A 17,588-nucleotide genomic window follows, 5' to 3' on the forward strand; every position below is an offset into this window, starting at 1 on the left:
TGTGATTATTCATAATAAAATTTTATTTTGTAAAATCATTTATAGTGTAATACACCAAGTAGACAAAATGCATGTCACGTTGCCCATGTTATTGATAATAACAATTATTTGGTTTATTATCCACCAATTAATCCATGAAACACCATATCTTAATAAAAATTATTCACATACATCAATTTAATTTTAATTGATTTTCATGAAAATTGAACACTAGTCAAAATTTAAACTAATAATAAATTAAAAAAAATATCACTATTTGATTTATAAATGACCAACAAAGATAGAACTACATAAATAGCTTGACTCAACTTATTATTTCAATTTTGATGCCATGATTTAAAAATTAAACTAATCTTACAGTCAAATTTTATTTTTTGCATATATTCTCTACTTATATTTAATTTTTCATGGTAAATTCCTTTGCTCATTTCTAATTATTTTCACAGAAACCATGTGATAATTTGCATATTCTATATATAATCAGTACATGACAATTAAACAATCGACCATTTCATTAAAACTCAATTTAATTCATTACTTTATAATAAGTAATAAATTTTTTTATCGTAAATCAATTCATATTTTTTCTCCTTTATGTTTTCGAGCTATTTACCATCACAGTCTTTATAAGCATCAATTTTTTAAATAAATATAATACAATTCATTAAATTTAATTGTGAAGCTAAATTCGATATATGTATAAACCTATGCAATATAATCAATATTTTGTGTATTGTGTTTCGACTTTACACACTAATAAAATAATTGTTAACTCGTTTATCTCATTTAATCAATCTTTTTACCAACAATTATGCAAAAAATAAAATGTATACCTCTAATAAGGATTTTTATGAAAATTAACATTTTGGTCCATCGAAACATTAATCATGTGACACCTTGAGCCTCCTTTAATATTGATTTCCAAATAATGTTAATTTCTTTTCCTTGTATCTTTCTTATGTGAAATATAAAATTTTCATAATTAACTTTAAATTGTTAGAAAAAATAAATAAGAGAAAGAAATAATAAAAAAGAATTTGAACTTTGAGGCATTAAAAACACTTTCTTAAGGCAATTATGATTTTAGGATACAATAAAATTTTAAACTCTTCAATCAAAAATAATAAAAATTGTTATACTGAAAGATTTATTTATAATTAATGAAAACACATAAATTTTTATTCAAATAGTTATAACTTTTTGTATAATTATGACCTTTATGAATAATAATTTATTTATATTTAAATAGTTATAACTATTTGTCTAATAATAATTATTTCTGTTTAAATATAATTATTTAAAATATAAATAAAATTAATATAAAAAAATTAATTTTGCTCATCAATGATTAAATTTTTTTAGTCGAGCTGCACCTTAATTTAATCTACCATAAGCTACATCAAAACTATTTTGGAGAATACGAAGCCAGTTGCATCAGCAAACAGAAGAAAACCTAGACCATTAGAAGGTTAAAAAAAAACATTAAAATCCTGCTCCTAGGAAGCTCCTATTTTTGCCAAGAAATCAGCACATGCATTTGCTTCCCCGTAAGTATGTACAAGCCGAGCTCTTCCGATTTGTTCCCGATAACTATGAACATTTTGTTTTCTTTATTTATTCATTAGATGATTTTCCTAAGAGTCAATGACTTAATTTCTACGAAATGAACAGTAAGTTAAGCTGTAATATGGTAATTTGGGAAATGGAAATTCAGGGTTGAAGTATTGGTAGAGGGTTATTTTCATTGGAATTCGATGACGCAAGTCAATCATGTCATCTATAATTTCTTGCTCGGAAACCCTTTTGGCGAATCAGATAGCAGAACCGATTTTTCGGTCAAACCACTTGCTACGATAACAAATTAAATTTAAACTGCTCTGTCTCTTGGTGATTAGCCAGTTTCCCGTTAGCCGCCTAGGAATTAAAGCTTTGCACTCTCTAGTCTCTCCGTTCACAATCATTCACATGAAACTTGTGCACAACCCTCTGCCATAATAGTTGCCAAGCCTTTACCTGTCTTCAATATATCTTCACAATATATTTCATGGCCACGCCATTGGTCCTACTCGTTTTGTCTTTGGCTTTATGTTGCCCACCATCATCTTCATCCTCTGATGGTCTATGGGCAGGCTTATCTTTGTCGGTGGATACTGCAGATGATGTCTTGACTTCACCTGATGGCACTTTCAGTGCTGGTTTCCACCCTGTTGGCCAGAATGCTTATTCCTTTGCGATATGGTTCAATAAACCATCCTGTGGTGCTAACAGTTGCACCATAGTTTGGATGGCAAATAGGGACCAACCAGTCAATGGTAGAGGCTCAAAGTTCTGTCTACTGAAATCAGGTAATCTTGTTTTAAAAGATGCTTCTCAAATTACTGTTTGGGAAACGAAAACCATGTCGCAGTCCCGTGCCCATTTGAAACTTGAAGATGGTGGTAATCTTGTATTGCGTAACTTGGAAGGCCTTATATTGTGGCAAAGCTACGATTCACCCACGGATACTCTGCTTCCTCTTCAACCATTCAATGAAAACTCAAAGCTCATCTCATCAAGAAGCCAAGGAAACTTCTCCACGGGCTATTTTCAGCTTTATTTTGACACTGATAATGTTCTCTGCCTTGTGTACGAAGGTCCTGAGGTTTCAAGCGTTTACTGGCCGAGTCCATGGCTTTTGAGATGGGAAGCTGGAAGGTCCGTGTTCAATAATAGCAAAATTGCAATTCTGGATTCTTTGGGAAAGTTTAGTTCAACGGATAATTTTACTTTCTTGTCAGCTGACTATGGCTCAAATATTTCAAGAATGTTGAAGATGGATTTTGATGGCAATATTCGACTGTATAGTCTAAAAGAGGATGTAGAAACTTGGGTTGTTTCATGGCAAGCCTTCCCTCGACCATGCATGGTTCATGGATGTTGTGGACCAAACAGCATATGCATTTATATTCCTAATTTTGGCAGGAAATGTTCTTGCATTCCAGGGTATAAGATGAAGAATCATACTGACTGGTCTCTTGGCTGTGAACCAGAATTTCATCTTTCTTGTAATCAAACTGAGGTTGGTTTCCTGAAACTCCGCCATGTTGAATTCTATGGCTATGATTTCAGATTGTATACTAATGTCACCTTAGAGGGTTGCGAGAAAATATGCTTGCAGTTGTGCGATTGCAAAGGTTTTCAATTCAGATTTATTAAAACCCATGAATCGAATGGTATATACTGTTATCCCAAGACTCAATTGTTGAATGGACATCGCCCACCAAATTTTAATGCTGATTTCTACGTGAAAGTGCCGAAGGCCACTATCTCCTTTTACAGTAACAGTGTTCAAGATTCCGAGTTACAATGTCCCAACAAAGTTCAGCCGCTGGAACGAAAATATTCCCAAAGGCATGAAAATGAATCATTGAAATTTGCCCTTTGGGCGGCCTGTGCAGTTGGAGGACTCGAGTTTCTTACCATTTTCTTGGTATGGTGTTTCTTGATTAGAACCCACGACAATTCAAGCCCAACCACAGGCTACCTTCTCGCTACAACTGGCTTCAGAAAATTCACCTATGCTGAGCTGAAAAAGGCGACAAATAGTTTCTCAGAAGAGATTGGAAGAGGTGCAGGTGGAATCGTATACAAAGCCACACTTTCCGATGGTCGAGTTGCAGCAATCAAGCGACTCATTGATGCTAACCAAGGGGAAGCTGAATTCCTAGCAGAAGTTAACACCATTGGAAAGCTTAATCACATGAACTTGATTGAGATGTGGGGTTACTGTGCTGAGAGAAAAAATAGGCTTCTGGTGTATGAGTACATGGAACATGGATCCTTAGCTGAAAACCTCTCCTTTAAAGCACTTGATTGGCAAAAGAGATATGAAATTGCTGTGGGAACCGCAAGAGGCCTAGCTTATTTACATGAAGAATGCTTGGAATGGGTTCTCCATTGTGATATAAAGCCTCAGAACATTCTCATAGACTCTAAATACCAACCAAAAGTGTCAGATTTTGGCCTGTCTTGGCTTCTAAATAGAGGCGATGTCAAGTATTCAAAAGTCTCAAGGATCCGAGGAACCAGAGGTTACATGGCGCCTGAATGGGTCTTCAATCTGCCCATCACCTCAAAAGTTGATGTCTACAGCTATGGGATCGTTCTATTGGAATTAGTGACAGGAAAAAGCCCTGGAATGGGAATCCATGTGACAGACGATGGAAGTACAAAAGAACAAAGAACGTTAGTTGCATGGATGAGAGAGCAGATGGAAAGAGCCAAAGAGACAGAAACATGGAAGCATGAGATAATAGATCCCAAGCTGCAAGGGATATATGATGTGGATGAGATGCTAATTCTGGTTACGGTAGCTCTGCGATGCGTTCAGGAAGATAAAGACGCAAGACCGACAATGGGTGAAGTAGTTCAGATGCTCCGTCATGAAAGCCATTGAACTACGGAGGAATCATCTCTTGCTAAACAAATGAGTCGGTAACAAATGATCTCTCTAATTAGGTTTACAAATACATTATATTATCGCCAATTATCAATTGCCAATACCGTCCCTGTTTTTTTTTTTTTTTTGGGCACGTTACGGTGTAATATCAAATATTTAAGATTGATCTCATTTAGTATTTCTTATAATTAGGATCCTTCCTGTTAAGGAAACAAGTTTAGAACTCCGTTTTCTCTATTGCCATGGGCACTCTGAAAGAGGGCTTTCATGCCCCTAGCTATATGGCAATAACAGTGCTCTTGTGTATAACTACGTTTTTTTTTTTTATTTTTTTTTATTTTTATAGATTGCAAAGATTGGCTTTCATGCCCTCTACCTATGTAGCAATACCAGTTGTCTTGTGTTGTTTTCACTAGATTATTGAAGATTGAATTTTGATTGATTTAAAAATTTAATATTTTACCAATAAATTATCAATTGACGGTTATAATTGGTTATTGTATTCAACTGGTGTATATAATCAATCAATGAGTTTGTATTATAATTGAAGTTTATTTAGGTTAAGAAGGTATCCGTTGAACAAAACCAAAATGAAAATAAGTTTGTCCTTTTGAAAAGAAAATCACGTATTTTCTCCGAAAGTCATAAGCCAATAAGATGATCTTCTCTTAATATCAGCATAGATTTGCCAAGTCAAATTCCATTTTCTTGATAAAAGAAGGTGACATGTTTTAACCGGAATCATATGTATATCTTTGGTTGGTCAAAAAAAAAAAAAAGTTTTGATGTGAACATGCAATTATTGAGAACATATAAGTAAGGCAAACTTTAACATCAGAAATTGATAGCTGATGCCCCGCATTAACTCTAGATGTCTCATCGATGACTTTGGCTACTTATATTTCATTTTTTTTCTTTTGCCAAATCAAAATTTCAATTTGTAGGGGGATCCATTAATATCCAGTTTCTTTCAAGAACTAATTAATCTTCCTTTATTTTCTTTGAACATACTAATATATAGTTATAAATCAAAATAGGCTTGATTCTTGTTTATAAGTATTCCCTCATGGGAAGGGGGCGTCTAGTGCAGGAATTTCAGTAATATTTGTTTGAAAATTTTGGAGATATTTATTGGGCTTTGCTGATGGTGTTTTAAGGATTTTTTAAGATTAATTAATATTTTATTTATAATAGTAATCTTGTATTAAATGAAATAATAATATTATTATTTCATTATTTTTAATGCATTGAATAAAAATATTATTTTATAGGTCACATTATGTCAAAATTCCTATATTCTGTCAAAAATTGAATTTTAATCCTTATATTGTAATTTATATAATTTAATTTTTATATTATTTTAATTTGATAATTTTAATGCAATTATTAACTCTATCAATTCTTTACTGTTAAAAATATTAATATGGTTATTGACTTTATAACGTGAGTATTAACTTTGCTGACATAGCAATTTAAATGAATCAAATTAGTTTTTAAATTATATAAATGATTATTATATTTTCATGAAAATTTAAATTAAATCTTTGTACTTGTACAAAATTTAAAATTTAGTTCTTCTAATATAAAATTTAATATTTTAAAATTTTTTATAAAATTTCTAATATTTTAAAAATATTAAATTTATTTTTTAAATATTTTAATTCTATTTTTTGAAAGTTTTTGAATTTTTCAAAATTTAACATTTTTATTTAAACAAAATATTCAATTTTATTATTTTTTTGAATTTTTTTATAATATTTGTCATTAAATTTTTTTTTTTTTAGAAATCTAGATACTAGTTTATATTCTTAAAAAGAATATAAATTTTAAAATTTTTACATGTTTTTTATATTATTTAAGTGAATAATAAATTGAAATAAGAAAATCTTACGGTTTTGTTATTTTTTTATTTTAATCATATTTTTATACTTTTCCATTTCAAATATATCAAATAAAATAAATTCTAAAGATCAGCATCTTATTTATAATTTATTTATTTTTTATTTAAATATTAAAAAAATTAAAAATATAAAATCTTTCAAAAATAAAATTAAAAATTTTAAAATAATCAAAAAGTAATTTAATATTTTTTAAAGTTAGAAAATTTCTTAAATTTCAAAATATATTTATAATAGAGGGACTAAATTTTAAATTTTGTAATAGTGTAGGGACTAAATTTTAAATTTTATGTAAGTATAAAAATTATTTGCATAATTTAATAATTGATTTTATTTATTTAAGTTGCCACGTCAATAAGTCAACTCTAATGTCATCAAATCAACAAGCACGTCAGTATTTTTAACAGTAAAATATTAATGGAAACTAACGGAGTTAGTAAGTAGATTAAGAATATCAAATCAAAATAATATAAGAACTAATTTATATGAACTACAATACAAGGATTAAATTTCAAATTTCAGTAAAGTAAAGGGACTTACAACACTTACAACATAATTTCACCTATTTTATATAATAATCTTAAATAATACTTTTAGTCCATGTTTATTGCATAAGATGATAGAAACGATAATAATCATCTTATATTATATTTAGCTTATATCTAAAAAAAATAAATGTAAAAAAGATTGATTATCTTCTTGACATAGAATAATTTATTTTTTTAGAGAATTTTTTTAATTATTGGGATTAAACTTATATATCATGTTATATTCTTAAAAATTATATCAATAATTTAAATTGTATAAATTTTGAAAAAAAATAATTTTGACTAATAAATAAAATTATCATATATTAATTCTTACACATATCAAATATAAGATAAGATAATATCATTTTTTTTATTTAGCTGTAAATAACTCCTAAACTTCACCCAATACATCTTCTTTCTAAGTAGGTCTAAGCAGGCTTATTTACACCAAGTCTATTGAATTCATGGAAAATTATTTTTCCACATTCTCTCAACAAATTTGAAATTAGGCAACAATGAAATGAACATACTTTATTTGTCATTTAAGCCAACTATCCATTAGTTAGAATGATATTATTTAATTTAATTCTATTCGTAATATTATTTTATCTTATTCTATTATTTTTTTATATATCAAACATACATTTAAATTTTAATATAAAATCTATATTAATTATATAAAGAGATATTTCATTAAACTAATACTAATATATATTTTATTGGGCTGATTTGTTGAATTGGTTGAAACTAGAAAAAGACCTGATTTTGACATCAAGTTGTTGGATTAATTGATTTGTTGGAAGTTTGATTTCTAAATTTCTTTCAAATGTATATAGTACTTTAAATATTAACACCATTAGAAGATTCTTTTTAGCTGTTCAGATACCTATTGTTAGCTAAACAAAACTACATCAAAGGATAAATTAATAAGGTCAAAAATTGACAAGTTGAGCAGATCAAAAGTAGTTGAGGAATCATTCTTTGTTCCACTGCTTTTTATAACCTGTGACAACAATAAACATAGATTGTACCCAATCATCTATGGTTTTTCCATAGTCTTTAAGAGGGACTTTGGTTAAATCCAAATAAGTCTCGCCTTGTGAAACTGTTCGTTTGTTTAACGAATCGATAACAAAGGTTTCAATCTTAACCTGACTTGTTTGGCCAGATTCAGATGTTTGTTTTATCTTATCCTTGATTAGGTGAGAATATTTTTCTTTCAAATGAGGAAGATGTTGATCTATTATATTTGGATCTAGCAAATCTGAAAATCTTAAAGTATCATCAATGTATAAGTTAGATATTGCAGATGCTTTTCTTTTCCCACCCTCTTCTGGTTGAGGGATAGGAATTTGACTTGGTTTTGGATTTGGTTGATCTTCAGAACTATTAGTATCATCTAATGTGGTTTTATCTGATGAAATGGATTCATCCTTGACTACTGGGTTAGTAGCAAGAATCTCAAAATTATCAGCTACTAAATCATTATTTACTTTTTTACCACAGACATTGGTTGTGCCATAGTTAAGCATATAATGATAATTATACTTAATAAAGAGTCATTTATGTTCTTCATAAAGAGTCTTAATAGCTTGAAGATAATCAATCCGTTGTTACGGATCTGTAATTTTTTTCATTTTATACTTAAAATTTTTAATAATATATTTATAAGAGTCGAAATCAAGTTATTTTTGTTTCTCATTTGCTAAGGAAGATGAAGGTTTTTCATCATTCATCATAACATTACCATAATAAAGAGGTTCAAAGTCTTTAGATGTATCTGGGAGAACATATCTTTGATCTATCTTTTCTACAAGTAAATTTACTTTATCTTCTATATTATCTATTTTTACAAAAAGTTTATGAAAGAAAGAAAAAATTAAATCTATTAAATCATTTACAATTCTACTTATGCTAATATTACTAGATTCATACTTAGGATCTATATGTAAATCATGATTATAAGACTTAACTTTACAGATACATGAATTTTCTTCATAAGTTTCCATGTTTTTTATGCTTAAAATCGATGTGCTGTTTTGAAAATGCTAGCAAACAAGGTAACTCAAGCCATAAACGCCAGCAAACAACTCAGATATGCATGTATAAGCTTTGAAACAAAAACTTAAGAAGAAGATGCAAGTAAAAGGAAAAAAAATCTTACAAGATGAATCACAAGTAGACCTTTGTTGCTGAATCTGTAATACAAGCCTAGCAAACCTTTGTAAAAGCTTAAAGCTCTGATACCATTTATTGTCAATCTTACTTGCATCTCACAGGGTGGCCAACAAGAGTACCTCATAAGTTAGTTTTCGTTAAGCCTCTCGACCTAACAACCCTGCATGGTGGTCAACCATGGTCGGGACATGTCTAGACAATAACCAATACTTCGTCACAGATCATACTGTGAGAACCTTGGATCATGCACACCTGATTTTCATATTGACCTTCTCGTGAACTAGCTTTGATACCATTTACAGGGAGGTGTGAAAAGGATCTATGTATAAAAGTTTAGATAAGCTAACTTAATTTACAAAAGAGAATGGTAGAGAAGAGAGAGAGAGAGAAAGATAGAGGATAGTAGTAAGTAAAGAAAAAAAAAGTGAAAAGAAAAGGCTTCAAAGAATGTCTTCTACTAATTACAGAAGGGGTTTAAATAGAAAAATTTTAAATAGTAACTATGTACAGTTTTCACTATAGTGTATAGTAAAATTTTTATCTACAGTATTGCTACAGTGACTTGCTACAGTATCTTCGATAGTATGTCTCTGTCTTTTTTTGCTACAGTAACATTTTATCTGTCTGCTATAATGACTGCTATAATTGTTTCTTTTTGCTAGTCTTTGGAGTCGAGTGAACTTGTTGTTTAGTGTCGGTAGTTTGTTCTGGCTTATTTTTATTTCGAATATGCATAGTAAGTATGCTTCCATACTATTGTTTATGTTATGAAATTCTTCGTCTAGTGCATTAAAAGACTGGGGCGATGGAGGAAAACTTGACTGTGATTTATTCTACATTTATCATCTTTCTTAATATTGATATAGTAATTCTGTAAGATGATCTAGATCTTCCATTTTAGATAATTTTTCCAGTAGTTGGATTGATTTTGATTCATTTTTAATGTCCAGATCTTCATGTCGTTCAAGAAATCTGAAAACAAAAATTCGTCTGCCATCTATCCAACAAGCTATTTTGGGATAGTCTGGCTTTATAGCTAAATGGAGAAAAAATTTTGCTTTTTTCATAGGGTTAATTCCTATTTAGAAATGGTAGCTGTTTGGGTTTGAGTATTTAGTGATGGTTTTGTTTAAATCATCTGAGAAGTCGATATGATCTGTTAGTGGATCAAGTATAGTTAGGAGTTGGAGGAAATATCCATCGGATATTCTATCAAATTCTTATATTTGATACGGTTGGTAAAATCTTTCTCTTTGAAAGATACCCAAAAGATTGTATATAGTGAAATGGATGTAATCAAAATGTTTTAACCATTTTATACACCCGTAAAAGTGATGCTTAATAAAAGCAAAAAAATCTTTTAAAATGTGAAAAGAAAAATTTTGTACAGTAATTTATCCGACTAAACCAAGTTCAATGCTTTTTACATCAAATATTTCGTGATCAAGTCAAAATTTAATTTTCGATATGAATTCACCGAATGCAGTATTATACATATAAGTAGAAGTATAATAATAATAAAAAAATTCTATCAATAGTTTTTCTATTGACTGTAAAATAAAATAATTAATTTGCTGGAATAATTTCTTGGTTAGGAATACCGTAGCTTTTTCAAAAATAAGAATTCTCTTAAGCTTGTTTAGCTTAGAGGAATTATAACTTTCTTTTTCAAAATACTCACATAGATTTAAGAAATTATTTATCTCTTGAATACTGTACTGATTTTCTTTCAAAGCAAAGAAATCAATATCTTGCTGTTTTAGCAGATTAGTTGATAGAAGGTTTTGAAAAGCTATTTCTTAAAAATTCTAAAATTTTTTAGCCTGGTTGACTAAGAATTCAATTAATTTGGTCATCCCTTTTTGAAAGTTGAATTTGTTTTCTGAGAGATGGGATTTCCAAACATTGTTCAACAAATTATAGATTTGTGGTTCAAGTCCAGGGTTATAAAAAGATTTAATCTCTGGGTTAGAGAGTTTTGTTCTTTTAAGCAGTTGTTTTGCTGAAGAAACTATTTGAGAATAGCTCATGGGTGTCCATTCATTTGGGTCTTGAGCAAATTGAGAGAATTCTGGTTGAATTCTCATAAAAGGAGGTTTGTAAAGTGGTTGTTGGTAGAGATATAATCATTGGTTAGGATTATTGTAAAAACTAAATCTTAAGTTAGGATTTGTAGAGAAAACATGAGGTTTTGGAGAAAAATAAGAAGATTTTTTACCTATTTTTTTTTTGATGGTTCTCCATTCACCTGTTTCATGGATGAGTTATTTTTTCGATCCATGTGGTTAGCTCAGATAGTTTGCAAGGAGGTTTTTGTCTTCGTTGATGAAGTTTACCTGAAAATGATATTGACAAAGAAAATTATACTACCTAATTCTCTTGGGATTATCAAAGAACTTTTTATTTTGGAGAAAGTTTTTTACTGCTTAGTTATCTATTCGAATAACAAATATCGCAGGGACAAAATAGATGTGAAATTGTTGTACACCATTTTTTATGGCTAATAATTCTTTTTCAAAGATAATATAATTTATTTCATTTAGTTTGAATTTACCGAAATTGTAGCCACAAATCAATTCATCTTTTTTATGAAGATTTTTTGTTTTAAGGACACATCCCTAATGTTCATCACTGGCATCTGTCTCTAAAATTAATAAGTCACCTTATTTAGGTAGTTAGACTTTAGAAATAGTGGTCAATTCTGATTTGATCTGTTTGACAATATCAGAATCTATTGTGGTCTAGATAAAATCATTATTTTTTTTAAAAAAAATTTTAAAAAATTACCTGTCATAATTAAGTATACCTAACAGCTGTTGTAACTGTTTGACATTATCCAATTGTTCTGAAAACTCTTTGATCTTTGAAATAATATGATCCTGCAATGTTAGTCCATTTGCAGATAAGTTGAGACCAAAAAATTCTATTTTAGTTTTTTTGAGTTCAACTTTTTTGAGACTCAAAATAATACCATGTAAAATAAATTATTGAGCAATAATATTCAGGTATTTCCTGTGCTCATCCAAAGTATTAGAAAATACTAAAATATCATCAATATAAACACAACAAAATTATTTATGTTTGCCAAAAATATTATCCATCCAACGCTGAAATATTTAAGGGACGTTGCATAGATCGAAAGGCATAACAGTCCATTAGTAGTGGCCTGTTAGTGCACTAAAAGCAATTAAAGGTTTGGAGAAATCTGTAAGCATGATTTGCCAAAAACCAGATTTATAATCAAACTTAGAAAAATATTTAGCATTTTTAGCTAAATTTATCAAAACACTTTTTTTAGGGATAAAATAGCCATCAAAAACAAGATTTTAATTTAATTTCTTATAATTGATACCCATACGGGGTTTATCTCATTTAATTTTAGAATGGTTTCTTACCAAAAATGCTGGATTGAAGTGAAGGCTGGTAGTTGGTTTTATCAGACCTTTGTTGAGCAATTCTGAAATTTGAATTTTGAATTCATCTATATCCTACTTAGTATAGATCATAGGTTTTACTATGATAATCTCTTTTGAATCATGAAGAGTAAGTTCACAGTATCTTGGATTACGTTTCCAAAACTTCAATGGTTGTTCACTGAAGTTTTCCTGCAAAATCCTATAAAGCCAATGTTTTTCATTTATAGCTTTAATTTCAGAAATATGGGTTATTTTTGGGTGAAAACCATTATCAAAAACATGTTTATGCTTGGATAATAAAGGAACATCTATTGATTTTTTATCAATAGTAAAAGTAAGATGATCTGTAAAAATAGATAAGGGTAAATATTTATGAATAAAATTATTTCCTAGCAAGATGTCTCCATGCATGTTAGGAAAACATAATATTTTAGGAATTATAAACTTTCTATCATTTAAAAAAACAGGGACATTTTTTGCCTTTAAACTAACAATGGTTTCTTTACCATCTATACCTACTATTATTATAGGATGCTTCATGTTTTGTCATAGGTTGAAGGCAAAGCATTGGGTCGATAACTAGAGATTGTTGCTCCTGTGTTAATCAGAATATTTAAACTATATGGTTTATAATTTTGAAAATAAAAATAACCTTGTATATAAGTATAATATCGTACCTTTTTGACGAATAATGTTTCAGGTGTAGAAACATGAAATTATTTATAAAATAAAACGTTTTAATTTCTTTAGCTTTAGTGTTTTTAGAAGAAGAAGTGTGTGAATTTAATACAGAGTTGACAGAATGACAAAATGATTGGTTATCACCTGTACCTTGCTAAGATGGATTATCTCTTGCAAATATAAGAATTTTACCTGTATTATCGGTTTGATGCATGTTGTTTGCTCGTCGTAGGGTTTCTATACTGTTTGTACCTTGAAATCTTAAAAAAAATTTTTGATAAGGAGTACAAAAAGATTGATTACTAGTTATACTCTCGATATCATCATCGTGTTGATGATCAAAGGCATTAGTAAGGGGTAAAACTAGGTTTGGATTAAAACTGATTGATGTATGTGGATTTTTGAAGTAAAGATTTTTTTCTGATGAGAAAAATTCTAAACTTGGTACTTTCTATTTTTCAGAAGTATGAGAAATACCTTCGAAACACCATCATTTTGGGATAGATAAATCCTCAAGATTGACCAATTTTGGTTTGATTTTTAAATCAAAACTATTTCGTTCAAAAATTTTGATAATATTAGAATATATCAGTTTGATAAAAGTGTTTGTAGTATTAGTAAATTCATAGACTGCTGACTAGTTGTTTGAAAGGTCATGCGAATTGGATTCAATATCAGAATTGGTTATTTTGATAAGAAGACACAAACATTTTTTAATGTTTTCATCAAAAAAAGAAATAAAATAGTTTGATTTAACTTTAAATAAAATAACACTTGCTGCTAAATTAATTGGATTCCACCAATTATAACATTAGTAGGATTTTTAAAAAGGTTATCCATTAAAATAGCTATTATAGAAATATCTTTTGTAGATAAAAATAGTGGTTTAATGGTGATCAAAATCATACCTATATGGATGTATTTGACTTTTGGATATTTGGAATGAGAAATTTTTACCTATATTTGTTTAGAATCGTTGGCAATAGTATCACCAGATAGTTTTTCTATATGGCATTTATACCAAGGCTGAAATTTTTTAAACAAACTTGTTTTGTAAATCTCATTAGGTTTGATGAGTTGTAATTCTTTGATTTTTTCTTCAAAAATAGAATGAGTTTTTCTCATAATATTTTTAAGTTTAATCATACCTTTGCCTTCGGTAGTTGTTGTACCTGTGGAAGATGTGACTGAAACATTATCTTGTTTAGATTCAGTATTTAACATAAAAATAAAATCAGATTCATCATCAAAAGAACTATAATCAGTTTCAAAAAAAACTTCATAATAGATCTTTTTGTTAGCAAAAGTAATTTGAAGAAAATTTTCATCAAGTTTTTTGATCATTTTCTTGGCACTTTTTCCTTTGTTAGGGCAACTGTTTGTATAGTGACCTTTTTTATCACAAAGAAAACATTTGCAATTTTGTTTAGAAGATTTTTTTCTTCTTTTTAACAACAAATTTACCTTTTTTGGGCTTAAAAGTTGTAGTGGGTTTTCACTTTTTTTGAAGATATTTTCATTTTTTCTAAAAATGATTTTTCTTTGAAAAAGATTGTTTATTGCAGTCAAATTCAAATTCATTTTCTAAAATCTTTGTACATTGTTTATTCGAAAGCTTGAACTTTACCTGCTTAGTAGCTTTTTGCTTGAGGCAGTATTCTGTGATCTAAGTCTGAACGTAGTGTATTCTACATCTAAGAGTATCATAGAGTTCGATACTAGGATTGGTAGTATGAACTATTTTGAGTTTTAACTCTAAATAAATAGGATAATTTTGTGAACATAATTCATCCCATAGTGAGGAAAGTTTAAGAAAATATTCTTGTAACCAAAACTTTGAATGTTTTTCATCCAATTTTTTATATTCAGAAAGATATTTTTTAGAGAAATCATCAAGATTTCGAATATCACATAATTTAAGTTTGTTTTGTATTTTCACAAAACTCATTTTTCAAGATTTGTGTTAAATCTTTTAGTAATTCAAAAATATTTCCTGCGGTTAACAATGTTGATTTTTGCTATTCTCCGAGGGTTGTAGTTTCTCATTTTTTGAGAAACTGTAAGATATCACCTTGTCATGTGCCACAAAAGCAGTTGAGAAATCGTTCTTTGTTTCACTGTTTTTTATAACTTGTGACAATAATAGACATAGATTATGCCCAATCGTCTATGATTTTTTCATAGTCTTTAAGAGGGACTTTAGTTAAATACAAATAAGTACTGCCTTGTGAAACCATTCGTTTGTTTAACGAATCGATAATAGGGTTTTCAATCTTAACCTAACTTGTTTAGCCAGATTCAGATATTTGTTTTATCTCATCCTTGTTTAGGTGAGAATATTTTTCTTTCAAATGAGGAAGATGTTGATCCATTATATCTGGATCTAACAAATCTGAAAATCTTAAAGTATCATCAATATCTGGGTTAGATATTGTAGATGCTTTTCTTTTCCAACACTCCTCTGGTTGACGGATAGGAAATTGACTTGGTTCTATATCTGGTTGATCTTCAAAATTATCAATATCATATGATGTGGTTTGATATGATGAAATGGGTCATCCTTGACTACTGGGTTAGTAGCAAAAATCTCAAAATTATCAGTCACTAAATCATTATTTGCTTTTTCACCACAGACACTGGTTGTGCCATAGTTAAGCATATAATGATAATTATACTTAACAAAGAGTCATTTATGTTCTTCATAAAGAGTTTTAATAGCTTGAAGATAATTAATCTGTTGTTGCGGATCTACAATTTTTTTTTATTTTATACTTAAAATTTTCAATAATATATTTATAAGAGTCGAAATCAAATTGTTCTTGTTTCTCTTTTGCAAAGAAAGATGAAAGTTTTTCATCGTTCATCATAATATTACCATAATAAAGAGGTTCAAAGTCTGTAGATGTATCTGGGAGAACATGTTTTTGGTCCATCTTTTTTACAAACAAATCTACTTTATCTTCTATATTATCCATTTTTACAAAAAGTTTATGAAAGAAAGAAGAAGTTAAATCTATTAAACCATTTACAGTTTTACTTATGCTAATATTACTAGATTCATACTTAGGATCTATATGTAAATCATGATTATAAGACTTATCTTTACAAATACATGAATTTTTTTCATAAGTTTTCATGTTTCTGATGCTTAAAATCAGTGTGCTATTCTGAAAATGCTAGCAAACAAGGCAACTCAAGCCACAAACGTCAGCAAACAACTCAGATATACACGTATGAGCTTTGAAATAAAGAGTTTAAGAAGAAGATGCAAGTAAAAAGAAAGAAAATCTTACAAGATGAATCACAAGTAGACATTTATTATTGAATCTATAATAATACAAGCTTAGCAAACCTTTGTACAAGCCTAAAGCTCTGATACCATTTACTATCAATCCCACTTGCATCTCACGGGGTGGCCAGTAAGAGTACCTCATAAGCTAGTTTTTGTTAAGCCTTTCGACCTAACAACCCTGCATGGTGGTTAGCCATGGTCGAGACATATCCAGGTAAGAGCCAATACTTCGCCACAAATCATATTGTGAGAACCCTGGATCATGCACACCTGATTTTCATACCGACTTTCTCGTGAACTAGCTCTGATACCATTTACAGGGGGTGCGGAAAGTATCTATGTATAAAGGTTTAGATAAGCTAACTTATATTAATTTACAAGAGAGAATGGTAGATAAAAGAGAGAGATAGATGATGGTAGTAAGTAAAGAAAAGAAAGTGGAAAGGAAAGGCTTCAAAGAATGCCTTCTACTAATTACAGAAGAGGTTTAAATAGAAAAATTTTAAATAGTAACTATGTATAATTTTCGCTACAGTGTACAGTAGAATTTTTATCTACAGTATTGTTACAGTGATTTGCTACAGTATCTTCGGTAGTAAGTCTCTATCTTTTTTTACTACAGTGACTGCTATAATGACATTTTATCTGTCTGCTACAGTGACTGCTACAATCGACTACTACAGTTGTTTCTGTCTGTTGGTCTTTGGAGCCGAGTGAACTTGTTGTTTAGTGTCGACAGTTTGTTCTGGCTTATTCTTGTTTGGAATATATACAGTAATTATCCTTCCATAATATTGTTTAGGTTATAAAATTTTTCATTAATGCATTAAGAGATTGGGGTGATGGAGAAGATTCTGACTGTGATTTTTTCCACATTTACCATCATTCTTGCAATTAGAAGCAATGGAACTGCCTCTGGTTTTCTACAAGCCTTTTTTCCATGATATAATGTTCTCCATCCCCTTTTGATGATGGTCCTTAGATTTCAAGTATTTATTGGCCTGGCAAGCAGGGAGGTCCGCATACAAACGTAGGATCCAAAATTTGTCTCAATAATTGGAAGTATTTATTTCTCTGTTTAATGTATAACCTGAATAAATATAATCGTCTTATATTTTATTTATCTATTTTATGATTCCTCGTTTGAGGACGGCC

General features: G+C 29.4%; 1 protein-coding gene across 1 annotated transcript; it reads left to right on the forward strand.

Moving 5' to 3' along the window:
• The first annotated feature begins 1,373 nt into the window (after positions 1 to 1,373).
• Positions 1,374 to 4,626, forward strand: LOC111311349 (putative receptor protein kinase ZmPK1). The gene has a single exon (XM_022910725.2). The coding sequence runs from the start codon at positions 2,045 to 2,047 to the stop codon at positions 4,433 to 4,435; it is 2,391 nt and encodes a 796-aa protein (XP_022766460.2). The 5' UTR covers positions 1,374 to 2,044; the 3' UTR covers positions 4,436 to 4,626.
• The last annotated feature ends 12,962 nt before the right edge of the window (positions 4,627 to 17,588 follow it).

Source organism: Durio zibethinus, chromosome 1, assembly GCF_047325235.1.
Source record: "Durio zibethinus cultivar Kanyao isolate XHJ-2024 chromosome 1, ASM4732523v1, whole genome shotgun sequence".
In the NCBI taxonomy this organism is placed as follows: domain Eukaryota; kingdom Viridiplantae; phylum Streptophyta; class Magnoliopsida; order Malvales; family Malvaceae; genus Durio; species Durio zibethinus.